Below are 22,818 nucleotides of genomic sequence, written 5' to 3'. Positions count from 1 at the left end.
CAACATGCTTGCAAAGGTTTAACAGGAGCGACAAAGGACATGAATAGCAGGAAGTAACCTGTCAATAACACTACAAGCATACCATAATTGCCCGTACCCGCAAAAAAAAATTGCCCGAAATGCACATCAGCACATGTTATTTATATATTACCAGGCAGACTAACCAATACTTTCCAGGGGCGCCTCATCTTATATGACGTCCCATAGAGACTAAATTTTGCGACCTTTCAGCTTGTAATTTTCGGAAACAATCAGTACAAAATTGTCAAGAAAATGAATTGTAACACGAATAAATAATACAAACAACTGAAACAAATACAGAATGCACCGCTTGCCAGGAAATATATGGGCTTACGAGGGAACAATAAGCCCTTTTTGCTGTGGAGAAACTATGGAGTTGTAAATACGAGCTTGCTCACAGATATATGATTAGATGTGAAAAATTAGATGGCAAGAATGCATAGGTAATAATTTAATAACTTATCAATTTTACTGAACAAGCAAGTATGCAAGCTATCCTTTTTCCAAATTGTTTAGAATATTGGTATTCAAATTGTTAACCAAACTGATTTTAAGAGAAAGTAAGCATCATATGAGATAAAAAGAAAGCACGTTGCTTTCTTGCTTGTTTCTTTTTACATCGTAACCAGGGATAAAAACATAGAAACAGAGTTGCTCCCAATGAGACTAGCTGCTAACACAACCACAACAGTCGCCACATCATAAAGCAATATAAACATCAAAACGTGCACGAGCTGCCCAGAAACAGCCTGGTTACTAATGGGACATCTTCATCTTCAAAGCCTCTACATGACAACAACGTTTTCGGATGGAATCAACTTCGAAGCTTTCCAGCCAACCGCCTCTTCATCAACGATAACCTTGATCTTGAAGGTTTTTTTTCACGTTCGTCTGCGCTATCTTCGCTATCTGAAACAATCTCCATCAGCTTTACATTTTGTTTGGTGGAACAATTGCTTTGGCTGACACTTTTGTGTGATTGAACAAGGCCTGGTTCAATGACCTGACATTCGTCTGCACTATCTTCACTGTCTGAAACAACATTTTTCATAGATGTTGCATTCTGTTTGACGGGACGATTGCTTTGGCTGAAACTTTTCTGTGAATCAACAAAGCCCAGGTCCCTGGTTCGGCTTATGGCAACTGGACCTGACAATGGCAGTTCACTAGGCTTCCTATCATCCTGTGAACAATTAGATGGCTTATATCCCTTGTCACTTGTCCTGTCCATCTCAGGCAGCTCAGATTTCAGTGACAGCCTCTTACTTAGTAAGCTCAGCTTCTTTCGACCTTGATTGTATTCTTTATGTATTACCGACTGGGTTTTAGAAAGTACATGCTCAGTATGAGAATTGTCTTGAACCAGATCAGCACATCCAATAGAAATTTCCTTTGAAACATCTGAGGACTTTTTCTGCAGATTATTAAAACCTGGCAGTGAAGAAAGATGATCTGGAGCCATATATTCATTCTGATCATTGCTCTTGCTTTCAGGCTTTAGCAATTTCAGTTGCATCGTCTGACCAAGTGACCCAACAGTCGTTCTATTGCCTTCTGATGATTTATGCACATTACCTGATGATTCACCAATGCTTTTTGTCATACTCTTCACTAAGACATCACCAGAAGATTGCGTGACATGATCTTTAGTATCGGATGCTGACACTGGAAGATGATTGGGGAACTTACCTTCCACACTGTCACTGGTCCTTTGGTTTGGAGCCTCTAATGTAACAGAAGGTCTCTGTCCATGTAACTGGAAGTTTGCTCTATTTACTTGGTATTGTTTCTTTGAAATTACTCCACTATCAGCACTGGCAGAAATACTTTCGGAAGTAGGATTCTGTCTGACAGAAACATAAGACAAGCATGTAGTAGGAAGAGTGGATACTGCCGTGGATCGTAAGTGGCCTGCCACCACATCCTGCTTAAGAGTGCTGGCATTCTCTTCAGATCCTTCTGATTTTAGTGATAACGTTTTACCCAGTAACCGCATCTTCTTTCGACTCCCTTCACAATCTTTGTTAGGAACTTCCAGCAAAGGTTCCAGGTTCTGTGAGTTCTCCATTTTCATGGTCTGTGCCTATCAGTATACACAGTAAGCTCACGACAAGAACACAACAAAGTGGAGATTAGAATTTCAGGCGCTTGTGTACCTGAACTGAAGCATCTAAAGAGCTCCAACCACTTGTGCCAACTACTGCCGGATTAGCATACTTCTGAGTCCAAGATTGAGCATTTATGTCAAAAACTTGTCTGTTGTATTTGTACTCTTGACTCTGTAACAAAAATAACAGCATGGTTGAATTACGAAGACATTTTTTGTCATGATATGATCATTGATCTGCCTACGATTGTGAAACAAATGCATTTCCATTTCCTTCCAAAAACAAGTACTTACTATTTCCGCCATGAGCCCGTCATCAGGATTTGGCTCAGTTAGCAGCAAACCAATGCTTCTCAAAACAGTAGAAATGTTGAGTGATGGTTGCCAGGCACCCTGCACATCAGTATTCGTTATCCATACACAAAATTGTTGGGATTGAGGACTACCTTTATGCACAAGATAATTCATGTAATCATAAATTAGTTTCAGTTCACATAATTAACCTTTGGAGGTAAATTTAGAATGTCAAGGCAAATGCGTCCTCCATTGTCGATGTTGGGGTGATAGATGGGAGTAACAAAAGTCACATTGGGAGGTTGAAAAGGATATCTGCATTTCAGCAAGCGTGACTGTCAGAACATTCAAATCAAAAAGGGAAGGGGTGGTTGGCTTCCATCATAATCAAAACAAACCTCTCAGGAATCTGGATCTTCAGAATGAAAACTCCTTTTGAATAAACTGTTCCCTCAGGGCCCTCAATTCCTTCATTTAATGAGTAGAAAAGTCACATCAAATCGACGAGAAAATAGTTGGAATGGCAAATATAGGCACTGTTTGGGATGACTGTGTGTGTGTGTGTATGGGTGGGTGGGGGGTACATACTGGTCTCAATGCTCGATAAAGACGGCAAGGAACTTTCCTCATCAGACAGATTAAGAGAAACTCCAGGAGGTGGATCGCTGAGCAGAAGTTTAATCTCTTTCTGCATTCTTAGACTCAGCCTTGCAGCTTGAGCCATCTAGTTATTTATGGGAAACTCTAGCCTGCACAAAAGGAAGATTACCTTTAAATATCAGCATATCTTTGGAACATTTAGCCCAAGCAAATAAGGTAAGAGAAAAACCAAAGCACACATTATTTTGCACAATACTCTCAAGTAATACTACCATATAATGCAATCTCACGTGTCCCTTTTTCCAAGAGAACCAGGTTAGCATGGTCTTACTTCAAAAAATATAGCATCATATAAATTTACAAAGCATTGTGATTATGGTAGTGGTTGTCAATTTTGTGCCAGATAAGATCAAATCATTATCACTATAATAGATAAAAATAAACCAATTTGCAGGAATTATGTAGAGGATGCAGAGGAGCTATATTCCATTCATCACGAGGGGAAATTTGCAAACACCAGTCCAAGGTGGACACATGTTAAACACCGATTAAGCTTCTTCAACCGGGCGTTATAACCGGGTTGGTATATTCCAAAAAAAAAACGAGTAAACCGGCGTTAGCATCACCAAAAAACACCGAGAAGCCACATTTTGCTATATTCCATTATCATTATCACCAACATAGACCAACACATACAACCATCAACCGACAATACAACCGGGTGGTGCTCATGCGCAAACTGTTTGCATGCTAACTAAGCAAAATGTGGCTGAAGAATTTTTGGAAGATTTGAGATTACCTTAATAATTTGGCTACTGGAGAATGCTCGTTTTCTTCAAATCTCGAGTTCAGTAAGACTAGTGAGTTGGATGCAAAATAAGCAGCTATGTAAACCTAGAGTGCAGGAGCTATGTAACAGGCTGTTTCAACAGTCACATTTGCCATGGATACAACACTAAATAGGTTGGGTGTTAAACAATATCATTATCATGGAACAATCATGCCATCAAAACTAGGATCTGATCTTCCTTGTAGTTTTGCCAGATACACAGGAGGCTTGTTACATGATTATATGCATCATGGTCATGTATTAACATGTGGTAGCGAGCACATAATGCATCCCATCCGGAATGGCATTGGGGGGAAGGGGAAGCAGCGAGGTACCCACCTTGCAGCTTGCGCGCGAGCAGGGCAGGGAGAGCTCCTCCCGCCGTAGATGTGTCGGAGGCGGTGCGCCCGCGGCCCCCGGGCGTGGCGGCGGCGGCGGCCGGTTCCCGTTCGATGATGTGGGGCCGGGTTGCCCCGTAGGCGGCCTTCGGCGGGAGTAGTTGGGGAAGGGAAGGGAAGGGGTGCGCTTGGCCGTAGATCTGGAGCAGCGCCGCCGCCGTCGGGAAGCAGTGCGGAGATAGGCGGGAGTGGTGGCCTGGTGGGTGATTGTGGCTTGAAGGAAGAGGACGGCGGAAGCAAATTCACCAAAGACGAGGGACCTCTTTGCATACAAGCATTCCCCTCATTTGCGTGTACTACGGATCCCAGCACTGCGATCTGTGCCATTCATCATCAATCCAATGGTCCAACTTCGCGTTTTCTATTTCTCCATCTTCAGTCCAATCCAGTAGCCACCGGCCGGCCGATGGCGACGACGGCTGCGGCGTACGGCTGCTCGGCGGCGGCGGCGCTGCCGTTCCCGGGGAGCCCCTTCACCCGTAGCTCACCCCCGTCACGAGTTCACGTCGCCTCCTCCAATCCCATGCCCGGGACGCCCGCTCCCAGGTACTAGCTTGCTTCTTGCCCTTGTCGGATTCAGCTCCCCCAACGACGCCTGAGCTAATAAGGTTGGTTGTGTGCTCTCCTTGCAGGAGCCTGAGGGTTTCATGTCGTCGTAGGCGACTGTATGTTTGTGCCTGCTCCGGCGAGGTTGGTCCGGACAACGCCTCGGCAGCGTCACCGGCGGTGAGAACCCCCTCTTCCCCCCCCCCCCCCCCGGCTATGGATGAACTGGTTGTCTGCGTGTTGCCTGCCTTTTGTGCTAATCGTGGTTAGGTTAATGAAATTGGACTAGCTAATTACGGTAAGCGATTCTGCAATTGTTTGTGGATTTGGCAGCAATATGAACTATATTTAGCTGCTTGCTTCAAATATCTACTACTCCATCTATCAATTACTAGGACTTTGAATCGTAACTAAAAATTTACCAGTATATTGCTTAATAACACAGAGATATATAACCGCATCCATGTATCAACCTGGTGTCAAATCGTCACAAGAGGCAGCTGTGGACAATACCTTGCAAGCCACGGCTCTGAATGATGCACGATAAGTTCAGTATTGCCGCCGTTATCAACCTTAAACTTGTGAGATTATTAGAATGAGGTGTGGTTTGCCTGTTATGCACCGGTTCAGATCACTTGTTGAGTGCGCTTATGCAATCCTATTCCAGTTCAAATACAAATGCTAAACGTATCATAGACGATGTACCTTTTGGGTTCTTTCAGTCTTGTACTTTTAGGCATTTTAATTATGCAGCCCCCACATAATACTCATGCAGCAATGTACTCTTCAAAACTTGGCACAAACCATAGCTTTTGAACTGGGTAGGCTGAAAGCTTAATGATGCAGATATTCATCCTTATACCATACTCCTATATACTAAAATAGTAAATTGTACTGTATGAAATCACACTTTGAAATTGAATCATCATACTGCGGATTAACCTGTTGTCTAGAATGGCTTTAAAACAACATACGTTTCTTATCTGATATTGCAGGAAGCTAGTTTTGATATAAAGCTTCCTAGAAGAAGCTTGCTTGTGAAGTTTACATGTACTAAATGTGATGCAAGGACAGAGCGTTTGATAAACAGGGTGGCCTATGAAAGAGGAACAGTTTTTCTTCAGGTAAATTGTTCAGAGTATTTATTTAATTGCATTGTACATCCAGCAGCTTTGCTTATATTAGTACTGACCTTATCTGCCTACCGCGCTCTTTTTTTTAATATTAAACAAGTCCATGTCTATTCTCATTTATTTTCTGAGATATGCTGTTCATTACTTTCTAACATGCACTGCACACACAGTGCGCTGGGTGCCAGGTGTATCACAAGTTTGTTGACAATCTTGGCCTAATTGTCGAGTATGACCTACGAGAAGAAAATGGGGTGAACACTTGTACTGAAGACTGATTTGGAATGTGTCATAGAAGCCAGGCATGCTAAGTTTCCTTTAAATATACTAGGTTTGAGTTTTGACTACATTGACTATTTGAACCTTGTAGACTGCTTATATTGAACAGTATTTGTGCATTGAAATAGCAGCTTACTCAGTTCATAACTTGGTTTGTATGCACTCAAATTGTATCACAATTCACGATACCAGATTACCTTATTGTTACCAAAATTGATATCGTTATAGAAAAACGATACATTGTTGCTGGAAGTTCCTGGCACTAATTGTATGATATTCGCATTGTATACACATTGCTCCTATCTTGCTGATCTTGATTGTCTGGAACATCACTTCTCTCTTGTTCTTCCTCTTTGGCCACCTGGTCCACATTTTCTGTTTTGCCAGCGCCATCTTTCTTTCCCTGGAGGAACTGGATAAGTAAGACCTTCGAGTGTGATGTCTGTCTCTTCATTCCTCATGAGCACCTCTGCTATCTCTGCTGGAGACCTCTTTGATCACTGATGTTTCCAAAAGCTCTTGGCTACCAGAATATGCTACTCCTGTTGAAATGCAGATGGAATTACATGATCAGATGGATTCATATGCAAGGGGAAGGGGAAAATGAATGCACAAGTAGACTACATACATACTTAAGGCAGGTCTATACTTGTTAAAGTTTCTTGGTCAGTGTAGGCGGCGCACACTCCGGCAGTGTTGCCACGGACCTATAATTTCCAGTTGATGAAAAGGAACCGAATCATTTACCAATTTCGATGGGCTTAACAAAGATAGTAAAACAGGGGGACTCTTTCCAGCGAAGCAAGTGTGCACCAGTCCTTTTTAGTACAGGAAATCATGGTAAGACTCTTTGCAGTTCATGTATAAACCCAAAACAATATAATGATCCATTCCTAAAACTCTTTGCAGTTCATGTGTAAACCCAAAACAATGTAATGATACATTCATAAAACTCTTTGCAGTTCATGTATAAATCTAACTTGAAGGAGTATTGTAGCTTTTTCGTAAATACTTATCTATAGTGGCCCCAAAATGTTTAACTGATGCATCCCTGAACCATGTTGCCAACTATGACCTGAAAGGAACTAAAACCTGAAGAATAAGAACGGTACCATCATGCAAGCTCAAATGTGATCATACCTAATTGTTGCAAAGCTTGAAGTAGGCACCAATTCGGTGCTGAATTGTTGCATTGTCTACAAGTAAGGATATCACCGCATCCGGTGCTGAAACCATCCTAGCTAGTTCATGAGCACGGTGTGCTCAAGCCTTAATAAAAGGTAGGAATTTAATTACTGGCGATGTGGACGAGCGACTCTCTCCTGGATCGATCAGTGGCACGCTGCAACTGTGAAAGCCAGGACTTTCAGTATCAACCATCGCACCCCTACAGGGGGGAATTTGACAATGTGTCATTAAGGAACTTAATGAAGTTGTTGTTCAAGGAGGCGAAGACAAAGGCAATGATCTCTCTCGTGGATGGCTGGACTGAACGTCATGTTCTCCTCCATCTCCATGGGCTCTAAGTCTCATGTCTTCTTCCTCCTGGACTTGTACAAAATACGGTTAGCTGGAAATGAAAATATAACCACCGTGGAGGGATTCCATCGTGTTGAAAATAAAAAAAATGTGTTAGGAAAAGCAACAAAACTGAAAAAAAATTTATAAAGATTGCCTCGGTCAATTTCAACTGAGTGAATAACAGACTATAAATAGTCTTGCTAACACCAAGACGGGGGCACAGAACTGAAAATAAAACATGAACACGGCCTACTCTGGATCATGAACAAGAAACATGATGAAGAATGCCTCTAGCGCGCAACTCGCGCAGTACGGCGCGTCCTTCCTTGGTCAAATTATTAATATCACTATTTTGGTAGTACTTATGACATACGATGGTTTCGTATACACATGGAAGGAGGGGGTATCAATTTTAGCCACGTGGCACTGGCATGAGGGCTTCACGTTTAATTCATGCGTGTGCACACGGAAGTTAACCAGGAAAGTTACACCGATTCGTTTCCAGTCCGGATGCAACTCCAAAAGAATCGTCGGGTTACTATATTCCTGGTTTTCACATCTGCACACGGAAGTATTTAAGATGTTCTTTTTGCCTCGCGAGAAACCTGATCGCGAACGTTGTTTTTCGTCCATGTCGTCTCGATCCGTTGCCCGCCGCCGCCGTCGCAAACGATCTCCTCTGTCGTCACGATCCCCTGCCGGACAACGACGATCTCCTCGAGGAGATCCTTCTCCGTCTCCGGCCGTCCTCCCTGCCACGCGCCTCCGCAGTCTGCAAGAGATGGCGGCGCCTCGTCGCCGACCCCAGGTTCCTCGACCGTTTCTGTGCGCACCACTGGAAGCCGCCGCTCCTTGGATTCTTCGAGTGCCTCGACGAGATCGCGTTCACCCCTGTGCCTCCCTACCGCATCCCTTCTCAGCGCTTCTCGCTTGAAAGCTGCAGGGGCCACCGCAGCAACGACGACGAGCTCGGCCGTGGCCGCCAGTACGATGTGCTCAGCTGCCGCCATGGCCGCGTCCTCGTCAAGGACCGGATGCGGAAAGAGATCGTCGTATGGACCCCCATGACCGGCGAGCAGCGCTGCGTGGCCATTCCTCCATTGTTCAAGAGGAGCTTCCTCAACGGGGCGGTGCTCTGCACCGACAAGGGCCACGTCCACGGTGCCTGCCAGTTCAGCCACTTCAAGGTGGTCTTGGTGTGCAAGGACAGAAAGGAAAAGAAGCTCCTTGCCTTTGTTTACTCCTCGGACACTGGTGTATGGGGCAATCTTATCTCAATAGAGGTTCCGTCTCATATCCGTGACACATGCACTCATGGGTCACTTGTTGGTAATGCGCTTTATTGGTTGTTGTCTACAAAGGATGGCATACTTAAGTTCGACTTGGATATGCAAAGTCTAGCTTTGATTAAGGGGCCTCCGGTTGCAAATAATTTTTGCCGTGACAGACGCCGGATCATTCAAACAGAGAATGGTGTTGTTGGCCTTGCCATATTGTATTACCCTCACCTCGAAATATGGCAGATGGATGTCGATTTTCATGGTGTTGCTACATGGTTGTTGCAGAAGACCGTTAAAATGTGTACCGTTCTTGGGCTGCCTCCTCAGATTGAGGAAGGAGGGACGCAAAATATATTGGCATACTCTGAAGACATTGATGCAATTTTTATATACGTGAACACCAATGTATATATAGTTGAACTTAAGTTGATGCAATCCAAAAGACTTCATGAAGGCCATCATATCAATAACTACCATCCTTTCACGAGTCTCTATACACCAGGTGATTACTCATACTTAGTCTTTATCTTGCAGGAGTAACCCAATTTGATTATGTTCTGCACATTTTGCTAGAATACAATTATTGTGATTCTTAAATGTTTATTCACAACTAAAAAGTATTCAATAGTTTCCGGTAAAAGGAAGCAGTTAGACATTTTCCTTTGCTATCTGAAGTAGTTGTCTTTTGTCTTTGAGAACACTGAATCAAATATCAAATAAATATAACTTAGTAGGCATATTTGCAACCTCAAAGCTAGTTTTATTCTTGTATCCATGATTATTTGATTTAATCTTTGTATTAACCATAATTCCATAAAAACAACTTCCATTGAATCCATACTTTCCAAAATACCAGTGTTTTTGTCATTTGTTCATGATACCTTCTACAGGTGATTGGTTTATTTTGTGGCACGCATATGTAAAACTGAATTTCTTGTCTTGGGGTCCATTTATTTAAGGCAAAATACCCAAGATCACTTTGTGTTACTAGATCTTATTATTTTGGTATAAATATAATTTTCTCCTATTAACATGTCAAGGATGAATTTACATGAGAAAAATTCTAGTCCAATTCATATCTTTCATTCTTACCACCTAAATTATCTATTATGAATTAGCTAAGTGCGTAGTGTTAATGAATATTTCTTGCATGGTCTTGTTTATCTATTGCTAGCATAAAGAGTGAGTTATAGAACATCAATAATTATGAGCTATTTTGATGTAGCTATATTTGTCGGTCCATCTTTCTAATTGTCTCACTATTGCCTCCTCTTAGTCATTTATCTTTATTTTCCGCTCGGAACTGTTCTTAATGCTCTGACTTCTTATACTTCTAGGCACAGCCAATACCGATGTTTGTAGTGGAACTAAGATGTTGCAAGATACATAGATGCTTGTGTGGTTTTATGTGCCAATGTGCTAATCTGGTTCAATGGGTAAGAATATTGTCTCAATATGTAGTTTGAGAGTTTTTGCATGTGAAATATCGTGCTGGAGTAGGCATCGACATACTACTGTGTACCTTAGTCTATGCGAGTTTTAAATGTAATAAGATGTTTCTGAGTACCTACGATATATGTTGTTTTTTAGCAACAGAATATTGGGAGGGGAGGCCCCTACCTTTTTTTGTTTAATAAAACAAGGGCTTCTGCCAAGATATCAGTATCTTAGTTTCATACATGGGGTGTAGTAAGTCGAATCTCATTCAAAACAGAACCGGACCCAGAAATTACACGCATCCTGAATCCAACTTCCAAAATGGGAAAGATGAACAAGGAAAATAAAAAATAGAACGGTAGTACAGTTGGATGAGATGAAAACTGAACCGAAAGGAACAAACTTAGCAATCCATTGATCCAGTATTGAACTGAAATCAGAGCATTCTGGTTTTACATAGTTGTATGTTTTTTTGTTTTTGCATGATTGTGCTTGGCAACTCTTCTCCTCAACCAAGAGAGAGTTTTGGAGTGCATTTCTGATTTGGTCAACTATTGTTAAGAAAAAAAGGAAGAAGAATATCTGCAAGGAAAAATGGATAAGCAAGACTGTTTTTTATTCCATGGACCTTGAAAAATATAAACATAATCCAACCGTTGTAGCCAATATATTCATCTCGCCCTCTGGTCCATGAATAGATGCCAGCTTCGATATTTTCCCTGATTCCTAAACGTTAGTTGTAGCCAATTTGAAACTGTTTCTTTTTTTGTGCCGTGACTAATAAGTGCTCTGCCATTTCATTTATAAGAGGGAAAACTGCTTACAGAGAGAATAGAAGAGAGAAAAGAAAAACGGGACCAGTAGGATCCAACCCTGAAGAAACCTCAAGCTAACCGCCACAAGCCTCAACATAGAGACTGTACTCAGCAGTCAGGAGCCTGCTAACAGCCATCTCCGATGCACTAATCCCATTCAATTTTGACTGCTTCAATGGATACATTGCAGCTGATGTTTTATGGGCTTTATGGAAGACTAGAAACACAATTGTTTAATTATCGTGATGCGTTTTCATATGATCCGGCGAGTATTAATACTCAAACGCGGCACTGACTAATATATTGGTCTGGAGTACATAGCTTAGGCCTACTAGATACACTGGTCAACGGAGCAAGGCTACTGCTGCGGGTAGCGGCTGAAAGTTTCAGCAACAAGCGAGGCTGGGCGCTTGCGGTGCCGAGAATTGCAGGATAAGCAGGAGAGTTGTTGTATTCGGCCCAGTTCTTTTGGCTCGATTATGAACAATCTTGATCTGATCCTCCAAAAAAAATGAACAATCTTGATCTGGAAAATCAAAAGCTCAAAAGAACTCGATCTAATTGATTAAAATCATCTGAGAATCGGTAGTTCAATCAAAAATCGTGCGGGAACCTCGCTTCTGGCAATTCTGAGCGCTCCCACGGAGTACCCCCTGTTTGAGAGGCAAATTACAAAGAAACTGCCACTGGTGGCCGGCTGCACCAAACGAGTCACACGACTATCAGGACCCGAAGAGAAGGGAGTGATTCTAGTTGACAAATCGAAAGGAGTTTGTAGAATTCTAGCTCGATCTCAGTTGTATTGATGTAAGAGTAAGTGCTTAGGGTTCTTGTTCAGCCACAGCTGGCAAGGCAATTGAGGAAATCGATAATGATTCGGTCCAGCCACAACCCGGCTGTTTATAGGCGAAGCCAATGGCAACTAGAGAAAGTGTTGTAACTGAAATAAATGATACAGTAAAGTGAGTGGATCCGACGGTGGCGATCTACCCCAGAGCCATCGTGGCCATTCGTTGTTACTGAAACGGTGTTGCCGGATCTGCTACACCTCTTGTCTGAACATTAACAGGATAACTGAATCCTGCACACTTCGGTCCTGACAGTACCCCCTTCTTGAGAAACGACATGTCCTCATGGCGCTTGCTCTTGATCTCTCCACCCTTGTGTAGTCGCCCGAAAGAATTCTGGGAATGTGTACTTTTATGAAATCTGCATCCTCCCAAGTTGCATCTTCAGGCGACAGATTTTCCCACTGGATATACCACTGGACCACCGGTAAATTGTGTCTAGGAATTTGTCTGACCTGGAGAACTGTTGCAGGCCTTGTTTTGATCGTACCGTCAGTTGTTACCATTGGTAGGTTAGTGCTGGGAATGGCTTTGGAGCCGATGTGTTTCTCCAGCTGACTAACATGAAACACCGGGTGGATTTTCACATGATCTGGAAACTGCAATTTATAAGCCACTTTGCCCACCTTCTGGATAATCATAAATGGACCATAGAATTTGTTTTGTAGGTTCAGAGCTCCACGAAATCCAAATGCAGCAAGTCTATAAGGAGCCATTTTCAGATATACCATGTCTCCCACTTGAAATACCCTTTCACTTCACTTCATGTCTGCATACTTTTTCATTCTGTTTTGGGCTTGCTGCAAATTAGACTTTAAGTGATCTAACATGAGCTGTTTATCTGCTAGAAAGGATTGCGCTTCCTCATCTTCAGGACCAGGTATAGCTAGTTCAGATATTAATGGTGGGGGAAAACCATATAATGCTTGAAAGGGCGACATCTTCAGAGCAGTATGGTAAGTAGTGTTGTACCAGAGTTCAGCTAGGGACAGCCAGGAAGACCATTTCTTGGGTTGATCAGTGGTCATACATCGTAAATAAGTTTCCAGACACTGATTCACTCGTTCTGTTTGACCATCTGTTTGAGGGTGGTATGCAGTACTGTACCGTAATTCACTGTTAAGTGCAGCAAAGATATCTTTCCACAGTTTGCTAGTGAAAATTCTATCTCTGTCAGAGATGATCATTTTAGGTGGTCCATGTAATCTGATGATATTGTCTACCACTGCTTGAGCTACTGTCAGAACTGTGTAGGGATGTGACAGTGGAATGAAATGGGCATATTTAGTGAATCTGTCCACTACCACCAAGATGACCTCCTTACCTTGAGAATTAGGCAGTCCTTCTATGAAATTCATGGGTATATGTTGCCATGCCATGTCAGCCATAGGAAGAGGTTCTAGTAAACCAGGCTGTAAACAATTTTCATGTTTGGCTCTTTGGCATATAGGGCAGGCAGCAATGAAGTGCTCCACAACAGCTTTTAAACCAGGTCAATAGAAGATGCTTTTAATTCTCTGATATGTGGCTCTTGTTCCTGAATGTCCTCCCAATGGGGAACTATGCAATGCAGTTATAAGTTTGTTTCTCAGGTTTTCCACATCTCCCACCATGATTCTGCCTTTATATCTAATAATACCAGCTGTCAAACTATAATCAGACATGGTATTATTTTTCTGTAACAGTAGCTGTTCCAGGAGAGTTTTGGTGACTGGGTCTTTAGGATAGCTGCCCACTAGTTCTTGTGCCCACACTGGGCTTGCCACAGAGATAGCCATGCAAGAAGGGAGTACTCTAGAGAGAGCATCAACTACTTTGTTTTGTATACCCTTCTTGTATTGGATTTTGAAGTTAAATTCCAGTAACTTCATCATTAATTTGTGTTGCACTCCTTCAGTGATCTTCTGGTCAGTAATAAACTTCAGGGACTGTTGATCAGTTTTGATGATCAGTTCATTTCCTATGAGATAATGTCTCCATTTCTTAAGAGCTTCTAAGATAGCTAGTGCCTCTTTCTCATAGGTAGACATAACAGCATTCCTAGGGCATAGGGAAGAACTGTAGTAAGCTAAGGGTCTACCTTGCTGCATCAATACTGCTCCTATTCCTTTTCCAGAGGCATCAGTTTCCAATATGAAAGGTTTAGAGAAATCAGGCAATGCTAGGACAGGTGCTGTGATTAAGGCTTGCTGAAGCTGACCAAATGCTTTGTCATGTTCAGATTTCCAAGCAAATTGCCCTTTTTCAGAAGATCATGTAAAGGTCTGCATATCATGCCATAGCCTTTAATAAATCTCCTATAGTAACCTGCCAGTCCAAGAAAACTTCTCAATTTTGTCACATTATCAGGTGTTGGCCACTCAGCAATTGCTTTGATTTTCTGTGGGTCAGTTGCTACTCCTGCTGCAGAAATTACATGTCCAAGGTATTCCACTTGTTGGACAGCAAAAACACACTTGGACAATTTAGCACATAATTGGTTCTCCTTCAGTAGTTTAAGCACTAGTTCAATATGCTCCATGTGCTCCTTGAGGGATTTACTGTAGATCAATATGTCATCAAAGAAAACCAAAACAAATTTCCTCAGATAGGGTCCAAAAATGCTATTCATGAGTGCTTGGAAAGTGCCCGGTGCATTGGACAATCCAAAGGGCATTACTAGGTATTCAAAATTCCCCAAGAAAGTTCTAAAAGCAGTTTTATGTATATCATTTGGGTGCATTCTAATCTGATGATATCCTGCTCTCAAGTCCAACTTGGAGAAGTACTAAGCTCCATTCAACTCATCCAGTAAATCTTCTATTACTGGTATGGGAAATTTGTTTTTGACAGTTACAAAATTGAGTTTCCTGAAGTCAGTGCATAGCCTCATTGAGTTGTCCTTTTTCTTCACTAATATCACAGGAGCTGCATATGGACTATGGCTGTGTCTGATGAAATGGGCAGCCAGCATTTTCTTGATTTGATCTTCCATTTCCTGTTTTTGGTGGTGTGGTACTCTGTATGGTCTGGAATGAGGAGGCTCAACTCCTGGTTGTAGGGGTATAGTATGGTCACACTCTCTGTGTGGTGGAAGAGTGTGTGGTTCCTCAGACAAATCTACATATTCCAAAAGTAATTTTTGGAGCTGGGGAGGGGTTTGAAAACTAGCAGGTGCTTCCATTACAATATTATGCATTTGCAGTAAAAATCCTTCTGCTCCTTTATCCAACAGCTTACTCACTGCCTCCGCTGGGATTTCTTTCGCCTTTTCAGGAGTATTGAATATAGCTGTTGTCACTGTTTTCTTTCCTTCCATAGTGAAACTGAAGGTGTTATCAGGTATATTAAAAGATACAGGACTCATCTTTGTAAACCAGTCATAGCCAAGTATTACATCATGACTAGGAAGGGACAATGTTCTGAAGTTATGCTTTAGAGTTGTTTTTCCTAACTGAAACTCACAGTTTGGAATCACAGCATTTGATATGAGTTTCCCTGCTCCTGCAACTGCTATTGCTCTAGGTTTAACTGGAAGGAGATGACAGTTGGTTTTCACAGCAAATTCTTGATTCATGAAAGAGGAAGAACTTCCAGAATCTAGCAAAGCAACAGCTCTTTTGCCATTGATATGGATTATTACTGTTGGTGTGGGAACTGCCAGTTGTTGCCCCATGGCATGAGCAGTGATAAACATGGCCTGCTCTCCCTCATCCTGAACTTCTTCTTGTTCTAGAGGGGGGCTGTCTTCTGTGTCTTCTGGTTGCTCTCCCATTTCCTGTTGCAGTAAGTGAATGTTAGGTATGAGCTTGCATTTGTGACCATGCATCCACTTGTCTCCACATCTCCAACATTCTCCTACTTTTCTAATTCTCTGAGAATTGTTGTTGGTATTTTCAGGTTGTTTAACTTGCACAGTTTGCTGAAACCCAACTGCTGGAGTACTGTTCTTGTTCTGCAGACTATTACTGTTCTTTTGATAGAAATTTACAAAAGAGTTATGTTGTTTCTTCTGCATTGTGCTTGCTGGTGGATGATTGGGCTCCACTTCTTTGGCCAAACAGAAAGCATCTGTGAGTGACTGTGGTCTGAGTGGTCTGATTTGAAACTTAATTCCTTCTCTCAAGCCATTGACGAAACACCTAACAAACCACTGTTCTCCTAGCTCAGGAGTTTCTTCCAGCACATCAGCCATAAGATCTTCAAAGCTCTTGGTATATTCTGAAACTAAACTGTTTCCTTGCTTGAGGGAGTTGAACTTTTCAGTTAAATCATAAGATCCATGCTCTGCAAATCTTTTTATGACTTCTTTCCCAAAATGAGTCCAAGACAATTGTTTCTTCAATAGTCCAGATCTCCTAAGCCATGTATCAGCATCTCTAATGATATACATTTGGGCAAGAGAAACCTTGTACTCTTCAGGTGCAGCTAACATTTGAAAGTACTTGTTACATTGCCTGATCCAACCCACTGGATCTTCATCCGAAAATCTAGGAAATTCCAGTTTAGGACCTTTAGTCAGAGACTTCATGAATTGAGCTTGCATATCAAGTTCATAAGTCCCTGGATATCCTTGCCACAACTGTCTGTCCCTGTAGTTCTGATAGAAGTGGTTGAATACAGGTGTATGTGTATTATTCCTTGCCGTCAGAGGAGTATTACCAGAGTTGTGTGTTTCCTGTCTGCCCTGCTGAGTGAAACCAGGTGGTCCATTAGGTTGATTTGTGCGGATAGGAGGTAGATTCTGAAGTTGAAGATCTTCCAGTTGCTTGGACTTTGCTTTCTCATCTGCTAATTGCTGCCTTAGTTGGTCCAATCGTCCTTCCTGCTCTTGTGTCAGATCTTGGTTTAAGGTAGGGGATTTGGGCACTTGTTGAGAACTAGAAGGTTGATCTAACTGCTGGGTTTGTTGGGTTGTCTTGACTAGTGTTTGAAGAACATTACTGATTACTGACAACTGCTTCCCCAGATCCAACACTACTTTCTCAACTTCACCCACTGTTGCTGAAATTTCACCCTGCTTCGACCCAATTGCCTGAACATCTGCTTGCAGTTTACACACTTGTGACTTTACTTGTGCATTATCCTTCTGCAAGACCCCAAATTCCTCTCGCATGGCCAAAAGTTCCTGGCCCTCGGTGTCGTCAACAGGTTTGGAACGCCCCATCGCCTCGATCTGAAGTATGGGTACGGAATTTTACCACTGAATTGTCAGCAACCCTTCCCAATACCACAGATCCTGCCGCCGCCGAAGAATTCGCCTCCTTGACACACGGATCGGAGCGTAGAACGCGGGATTTTACCGATCGAACAGAGTGTTCAAACAACCGCTTCTGCTCGACCGATCTGTGTCCGAATTTCACCGCCGCCTGCGCCTCCACCCGAACCCCGCCACCAATTCCGCCCAACCTGCTGTACCGTTGGATCTCAAGAGAAGGGAGGGAAATAGGGTGGGAATTGCGGATCTTAAGAAAAAATTTCACCACCACAGCGCGTTTCCGCCAAAGAACGATGGCTCATGATACCAATTTGTCAGGACGCGAAGAGAAGGGAGTGATTCTAGTTGACAAATCGAAAGGAGTTTGTAGAATTATAGCCCGATCTCAGCTGTATTGATGTAAGAGTAAGTGTTTAGGGTTCTTGTTCAGCCACAGCTGGCAAGGCAATTGAGGAAATCGATAATGATTCGGTCCAGCCACAACCCGGCTGTTTACAGGCGAAGCCAATGGCAACTAGAGAAAGTGCTGTAACTGAAATAAATGATACAGTAAAGTGAGTGGATCCGACGGTGACGATCTACCCCAGAGCCATCGTGGCCATTCGTTGTTACTGAAACGGTGTCGCCGGATCTGCTACACCTCTTGTCTGAACATTAACATTGTCTGAACATTAACAGGATAACTGAATCCTGCACACTTCGGTCCTGACAACGACAAGTCTTCTCTGTCGCGATCCCCCAACTCCCCGCCGCTAGGGTTGCAGGGCCGCCGCCGCCGCGTCGCCCGACAGCCTCGCCTGACTCCGCCCCAGCCGCCGGCCTCGACGCCCGCCCCGGCCTCGCCTGACTCCGTCCCAGCCGCCGGCCTCGACGCCCGACGCCGCCTCGCCCAACTCCGCCCCGCCCGCTGGCCTCGACGCCCGACGCCGCCTCGCCCGACTCCGCCCCCGCCGGTGACCTCGACGCCCGACGTCGCCTCAGGCGAGCTTTCTCCTCTCTGTCTCCTAGATGGATGGATGAGTGGATGAACTGGATGCATGTTTCCTCTCTGCTCGGTCTCCTAAATGGATGGATGAATGGATGTATGTTTGTTTGGTAGGAGTAGGTGATTTGGTTGATGTCTGAATGGATGGCGCTAGCTTTTTCCTAGAGGATGGATGGATGGATGAATTTTGGTACTGTGAGTGCTCAATGCTACCGTGATTACAAGTTATAGCAAAGGAAACTCGGAACCTTCTTTATTGTAATATTTAGCAATCTATGATATTCACAAATCATTTTCATGCTCATATTTGACGATAAATTGCTCGAAACAACCAAGTGTTAGCAATTCAGCACTCAGTTTCAGTTCAGGGTACATACATTTCAGCACACAACTCATCCCATAATCTCAGACCACAATCACAGAAAAGAACTTGACGGCTGATTCTGTGGGAAGTTTCCCAAAAGCTGAAAGGAACTGGGCCTCAGTTGGTTAGATAGAGAGCTGTATGGTTTGCTGTTTTTCTTCAAGGTTGTTGGTGCTTTCAGGTCGTGCTATTGGAGTGTGCTCTGTGTTAGCTACATGGCTGTAGATGAAATTTATAAAATTCTGGTAGTAATTGTATTCCTGTAATGTTCGAGCTGAGGCTTTGCCTGTGCTGAGGATATATGGTACTATGTTTATCTATTTTCAAGCAATTGAAGATCGGGGGCCCTGTTGGTCCATGTGGTCGATTTTTTTTTTATAGTGGAACATATATACTCCCTCTGTTCACTTTTATAAGGCGTTGAAGACGTTTCAGACAGCATGCAAAGCAGCCCATTTTCAGCTGTCTGAAATGACTTATAAAAGTGAATGGAGGGAGTAGTCATTATGCATACATATGCATGTTTCAAAATTTGAATTAAGAATTTAAGATAAATCATTTAATTCGAAAAATAAAAATTTGCTATGATCGGACACATACACTACTACTACTTTTTTACATATACCAAAACGCATATACTACTAGGAGTAGGTCTAGAGTTGTCTCCCATTGGAAGTGATGAATCAGCTTAAAAGCCCAAATTTGACACCTGGCCCCTCTGTAGGTATTCTCCGTCTCTCCAGCCGCCAGACACGAAGAAGAAGTCCGTGACTCTGGCAGCGGTTGCCCACGTCCAATAAAAAGGAAGCCGCGGCAGTTCCAGGGACAAGAAGATGACAGCAGCCAAGACCAAGAGGCGCACGCCCGATGGAACCGCCGGACGCAGGCCTCGGAAAAGGGCACGCGATCTCCCCAGTCCCAGCCACGGCGATCTCATCAGCGACCTTCCCGATGCCATCCTAGGGAGCATCATCTCCCTCCTCCCAACCAAGGACGGCGCCCGCACGCAAGCTATCTCCCGGAGATGGTGTCCGCTCTGGCGATCCGCGCCTCTCAACCTGGACGCCCGCGACATCTGCCTCAACAAGTTCAAGCTCTCCTCCATCGTCTCCAGCATCCTCCGTGATCACCCAGGCCCGGCCCGCCGCTTCTCGTTCAACCACATTCGCCTGCACAAACCGAAGAAAAAGTTGGCTGAGGACGCTGCCCAGATCGAGAGCTGGTTCTGCTCCTCATGCCTCCGCAACCTTCAGGAACTTGACATCAGCTTCGAGTTCTGGGGTGGTTTACACGCGTCAGTGGACCACTACCAGCTGCCATTACCATCCATGATCCGCTTGGCGCCGACTCTTCTCGTGGCCCGGATCGGCATGTGCAAACTCCCAAGTGACATTGCAGCGCCTTCTCTGAATTTCCCCCTCCTCCGGAAACTCACTCTGTGGCTTGTTTCAATCTCGGAGGAAGCCATGGACGTGTTGCTCTCTGCCTGCCATGTTTTGGAGGCGCTGTTTCTGCAGGACATTCATGATGTGGGTTGCCTCCACATTAGCTCGCCAACTCTTAGGATCATAAGCTTCAGCGCTACTCTCCTTGGCAGAGAAGAATTGGTCGTTGACGACGTACCTCGCCTTGAAAGGCTTCTTTGCCGAGGTGTAGACGGTGAGACTATTCAAGTAAACAAGGCGCCTAAACTGAAGGTATTGGGGCCTTTGTCACCACACGTCTCCAAAATCAAGATTGCAAACCTAGTCTTCCAGGTATGTAGCAGCAACACTACCCTTATTAGCTCTCGCATTCAGCAATCCTAGATGCATGCATGCATAATTGTTTCTCATGCCCATTGTTCTCTTTTCTTCAGGGAAGGATCCGGCCCAGCTTAGGCCATTCGATATGCACCATGAACATTTTGGCTCTCAAGTTTTCTGGTCCTGATTTGAACGCGGTTCTCGGTGTTCTCAACTGCTTCCCCTGCTTGGAAAAGCTCTATGTCATTGTAAGTGCTAATTTTGTTTGCTTTAGATGTTGAAACGAATGCTTGATTCTCATGTATATATTGTAGTCTAGTTAGCAACTACCTACTTTAACATATATTCTCATGCATGTATCTGTTGTTTCCCAGTGGGACGAATATTTGAAGGCAAAGATGAAAAACTTGTATCAGTATGACCCACTAAATCCAGTCAAATGCCTTGAGAGTCATCTCAAAGTACTCGTGTTGAAGAATTACACAGGTGGCGAGGAAGAAGTTGGATTTGCCAAGTTTTTTGTTTTGAATGCGAGGGTGGTGAAGGAAATCAACTTTGCAGTGTGTGACACGATTGCCATCGACAAGAATTGGATGACTGATCAACTCAGGCTGCTACAAGTGGAAGCTAGAGCTTCCCCGGACGCTCGGTTGAAATTCAGAAGCGGTTACTCTCGCTGGCAGACCAATTATGTCAACTCAAGTGACTTGTCAATTGCCGACCCTTTCAGCTGATGTTTTGCAAATGGGGTCGATCCTCTTTCCAGGGAAACCGTATAGTATATATGTGCTCTGTCAATGGCCTATCCTAGTGAGGGCTTCCTTTATAGATTACGTTGATAGCTGAAGATTGTGTGTGTCTTCTTTGCAAATGGGATAGCTTTATGCTTGTGTTGAGGATTGAATTATCTCTCCTTTTTTTGCACATAAGTATGTGATTTTCTAATTGTGATGAGTTGACGCTTATGCCGTGCTTATCGGGAACATCTGGAAAAGAAGGAACTCATTGGTCTCCAACTCCAGGAAAGGAACCGATGTTGTTCTCAAATGCTGCGCCGAGTTCCGCTGCTCATCATCTGCTATAATCCGGTCTACTTTGGTAGCCTGGTGTGATACTTTTGATCCAGCTTTAACTGTTTTTTTCCTTCTTAACTCTCCTTCCTCATCGGTGCACCTTGTAACTTTTTTTAACATTTCCTTAGTTACAGACTTACAGTAACTTTTTTTAATAGCCCCTAATAATAAAGGGGCTATTGCCTTTTTTTTAAAACGCCGCCAGATTTGGTTATTATATATTAATACCCCCACCTGTCATGAGGAGACAAGCAGCTCGGTGGCTACGGCCCTGGTCTTCCCCTTTCTCTGCACGCCTCCAACTTTCCTCGCGCAGTAATGGGCTAGCGCATACGCCGGTCGTGACGCTCCTGATTTTTATTATTTCATTTTTTGCTTTTTTCTTTATCATTTTTGTATTTGTTTTTCCTTCTTTAAATTAATCCGGGATTTTCAAAAAGCCAAATTTCTAAAGTTGCGAGTTTTGAAAGAATATATCGGAAAATCATAAAAATGTTCGTGATTTCAAAGCACTGTTCACATATTATAAAAAAATCACGATTTTTTTAAAAAAATTAGAGAAATAAAAATGTTCATGATTTTGAAAAAATTATCTTGTATTCAAAAAATATTCGGTAATTTGAAAAAAATGTCCATGATTTTTTTTAAATGTTCACAAAAATTAAAACGGATACGTAAATGACGGACAAAACAAACTGTTGCTTACGTAGAGATTTTATTAGGGGATCTGTAAAAGTCATTTTATGATTTTATTTAGATCCTCGCGCGTCGGTTAAGAAAAATGTTTATGTGTTCTGTATAACGCCGAGCCCCCCAAAATTGACACAACTTCCTATGGGTTCATTTTTGTAAGCTATATGAAAATAACTAAATGTTTATTTTGCCTCCATACACAACTATGTTTATTCTGATGCCACAATTTTTATTGGTTATGGAAAACACCGCTATGCTATGTCAAGGTGAGACACACCAATCTAGCTCAGGCATTGTCCATCAATGTAGTTTGCTCATCCAAAAAATATTTCATTATGGCGCCTTACAAAATCAAGTCATTATGAGACCATCAAACTTTCAGTTTTTAAAATGACCTTTTAAAAGTCCGTGGGGTTGCCCACGTCCAGAGCTTCAAAAAGAAGTCCGTTATCTCATCATGACATCATTCATACATGGTTACGAAATAAGATATTAAAAGTCCTTATTTCATCCTAGCAATTGATTTGGACTTTTTTTTATCTTTATGATATCTGCATAATTTGATTGTTTTTCTTCCGTTGTAACACACAGACATATTTGCTAGGTCCTATTAATAAAGCACGCATTGCTTCTATTGAGTTCACCGTCACGCCGTG

The 22,818-nt window shown here is 43.0% G+C and overlaps 5 protein-coding genes across 8 annotated transcripts; 3 read left to right on the top strand and 2 right to left on the bottom strand.

Annotated features, from left to right (window-relative positions):
* Nucleotides 1-593: 593 nt before the first annotated feature.
* On the bottom strand, nucleotides 594-4,468 carry LOC125545955 (uncharacterized). 3 transcript variants are annotated; one of them, XM_048710031.2, is made up of 8 exons: nucleotides 4,191-4,467; nucleotides 3,011-3,171; nucleotides 2,821-2,890; nucleotides 2,632-2,737; nucleotides 2,423-2,521; nucleotides 2,178-2,300; nucleotides 1,711-2,104; nucleotides 594-1,596 (listed from the first exon to the last, which is right to left on the bottom strand). In XM_048710031.2, exons 2-8 carry the CDS (start codon nucleotides 3,144-3,146, stop codon nucleotides 836-838), a joined length of 1,689 nt encoding a protein of 562 aa, XP_048565988.2. In that variant the 5' UTR covers nucleotides 3,147-3,171; nucleotides 4,191-4,467; the 3' UTR covers nucleotides 594-835. The 3 variants fall into 3 exon arrangements, with proteins under 3 accessions (XP_048565988.2, XP_048565980.2, XP_048565974.2); XM_048710023.2 differs by having other exon boundaries at nucleotides 594-2,098; nucleotides 4,191-4,468; XM_048710017.2 differs by having other exon boundaries at nucleotides 594-2,104.
* Nucleotides 4,469-4,559: 91 nt separating this feature from the next.
* Nucleotides 4,560-6,475, top strand: LOC125545969 (uncharacterized). Its single transcript, XM_048710042.2, has 4 exons — nucleotides 4,560-4,795; nucleotides 4,882-4,975; nucleotides 5,791-5,919; nucleotides 6,099-6,475. Exons 1-4 carry the CDS (start codon nucleotides 4,656-4,658, stop codon nucleotides 6,201-6,203), a joined length of 468 nt encoding a protein of 155 aa, XP_048565999.1. The 5' UTR covers nucleotides 4,560-4,655; the 3' UTR covers nucleotides 6,204-6,475.
* A 1,208-nt stretch (nucleotides 6,476-7,683) lies between these two features.
* Nucleotides 7,684-9,545, top strand: LOC147989940 (F-box/kelch-repeat protein At3g23880-like). Its single transcript, XM_087536616.1, has 2 exons — nucleotides 7,684-7,769; nucleotides 8,306-9,545. The coding sequence occupies exons 1-2, from the start codon at nucleotides 7,684-7,686 to the stop codon at nucleotides 9,543-9,545; spliced, it is 1,326 nt and encodes a 441-aa protein (XP_087392742.1).
* A 2,142-nt stretch (nucleotides 9,546-11,687) lies between these two features.
* Nucleotides 11,688-17,784, bottom strand: LOC147989939 (uncharacterized). The gene has a single exon (XM_087519769.1). It carries the CDS (start codon nucleotides 17,249-17,251, stop codon nucleotides 14,873-14,875), a length of 2,379 nt encoding a protein of 792 aa, XP_087375895.1. The 5' UTR covers nucleotides 17,252-17,784; the 3' UTR covers nucleotides 11,688-14,872.
* A 193-nt stretch (nucleotides 17,785-17,977) lies between these two features.
* On the top strand, nucleotides 17,978-21,341 carry LOC125545940 (FBD-associated F-box protein At5g60610). Of its 2 annotated transcripts, none has more exons than XM_048709999.2 (4): nucleotides 17,978-18,283; nucleotides 19,376-20,408; nucleotides 20,510-20,644; nucleotides 20,771-21,341. In XM_048709999.2, exons 2-4 carry the CDS (start codon nucleotides 19,485-19,487, stop codon nucleotides 21,128-21,130), a joined length of 1,419 nt encoding a protein of 472 aa, XP_048565956.2. In that variant the 5' UTR covers nucleotides 17,978-18,283; nucleotides 19,376-19,484; the 3' UTR covers nucleotides 21,131-21,341. The 2 variants fall into 2 exon arrangements, with proteins under 2 accessions (XP_048565956.2, XP_048565963.2); XM_048710006.2 differs by having other exon boundaries at nucleotides 17,978-18,482.
* The last annotated feature ends 1,477 nt before the right edge of the window (nucleotides 21,342-22,818 follow it).

Source organism: Triticum urartu, chromosome 1A (assembly GCF_056163025.1).
Source record: "Triticum urartu cultivar PI428250 chromosome 1A, HENAU_Tu73, whole genome shotgun sequence".
Lineage (NCBI taxonomy): Eukaryota > Viridiplantae > Streptophyta > Magnoliopsida > Poales > Poaceae > Triticum > Triticum urartu.
This window is presented reverse-complemented; position numbering and strand designations above follow the sequence as displayed.

Coding starts and splice junctions, on each gene's coding strand:
- LOC125545955 (XM_048710017.2), bottom strand. CDS start 3,146: ATGGCTCAAGCTGCAAGGCTGAGTCTAAGAATGCAGAAAGAGATTAAA. Junction 2,891..3,010: donor TTTATCGAGCATTGAGACCA/GTATGTACCCCC, acceptor CATTAAATGAAG/GAATTGAGGGCCCTGAGGGA. Junction 2,301..2,422: donor ACGGGCTCATGGCGGAAATA/GTAAGTACTTGT, acceptor TTTTTGTTACAG/AGTCAAGAGTACAAATACAA.
- LOC125545969 (XM_048710042.2), top strand. CDS start 4,656: ATGGCGACGACGGCTGCGGCGTACGGCTGCTCGGCGGCGGCGGCGCTG. Junction 4,796..4,881: donor CCCGGGACGCCCGCTCCCAG/GTACTAGCTTGC, acceptor CTCTCCTTGCAG/GAGCCTGAGGGTTTCATGTC. Junction 4,976..5,790: donor CCTCGGCAGCGTCACCGGCG/GTGAGAACCCCC, acceptor CTGATATTGCAG/GAAGCTAGTTTTGATATAAA.
- LOC147989940 (XM_087536616.1), top strand. CDS start 7,684: ATGGCTGGACTGAACGTCATGTTCTCCTCCATCTCCATGGGCTCTAAG. Junction 7,770..8,305: donor CTGGACTTGTACAAAATACG/GTTAGCTGGAAA, acceptor GAAGTATTTAAG/ATGTTCTTTTTGCCTCGCGA.
- LOC147989939 (XM_087519769.1), bottom strand. CDS start 17,251: ATGGGGCGTTCCAAACCTGTTGACGACACCGAGGGCCAGGAACTTTTG.
- LOC125545940 (XM_048709999.2), top strand. CDS start 19,485: ATGACAGCAGCCAAGACCAAGAGGCGCACGCCCGATGGAACCGCCGGA. Junction 20,409..20,509: donor TTGCAAACCTAGTCTTCCAG/GTATGTAGCAGC, acceptor TCTTTTCTTCAG/GGAAGGATCCGGCCCAGCTT. Junction 20,645..20,770: donor TGGAAAAGCTCTATGTCATT/GTAAGTGCTAAT, acceptor GTTGTTTCCCAG/TGGGACGAATATTTGAAGGC.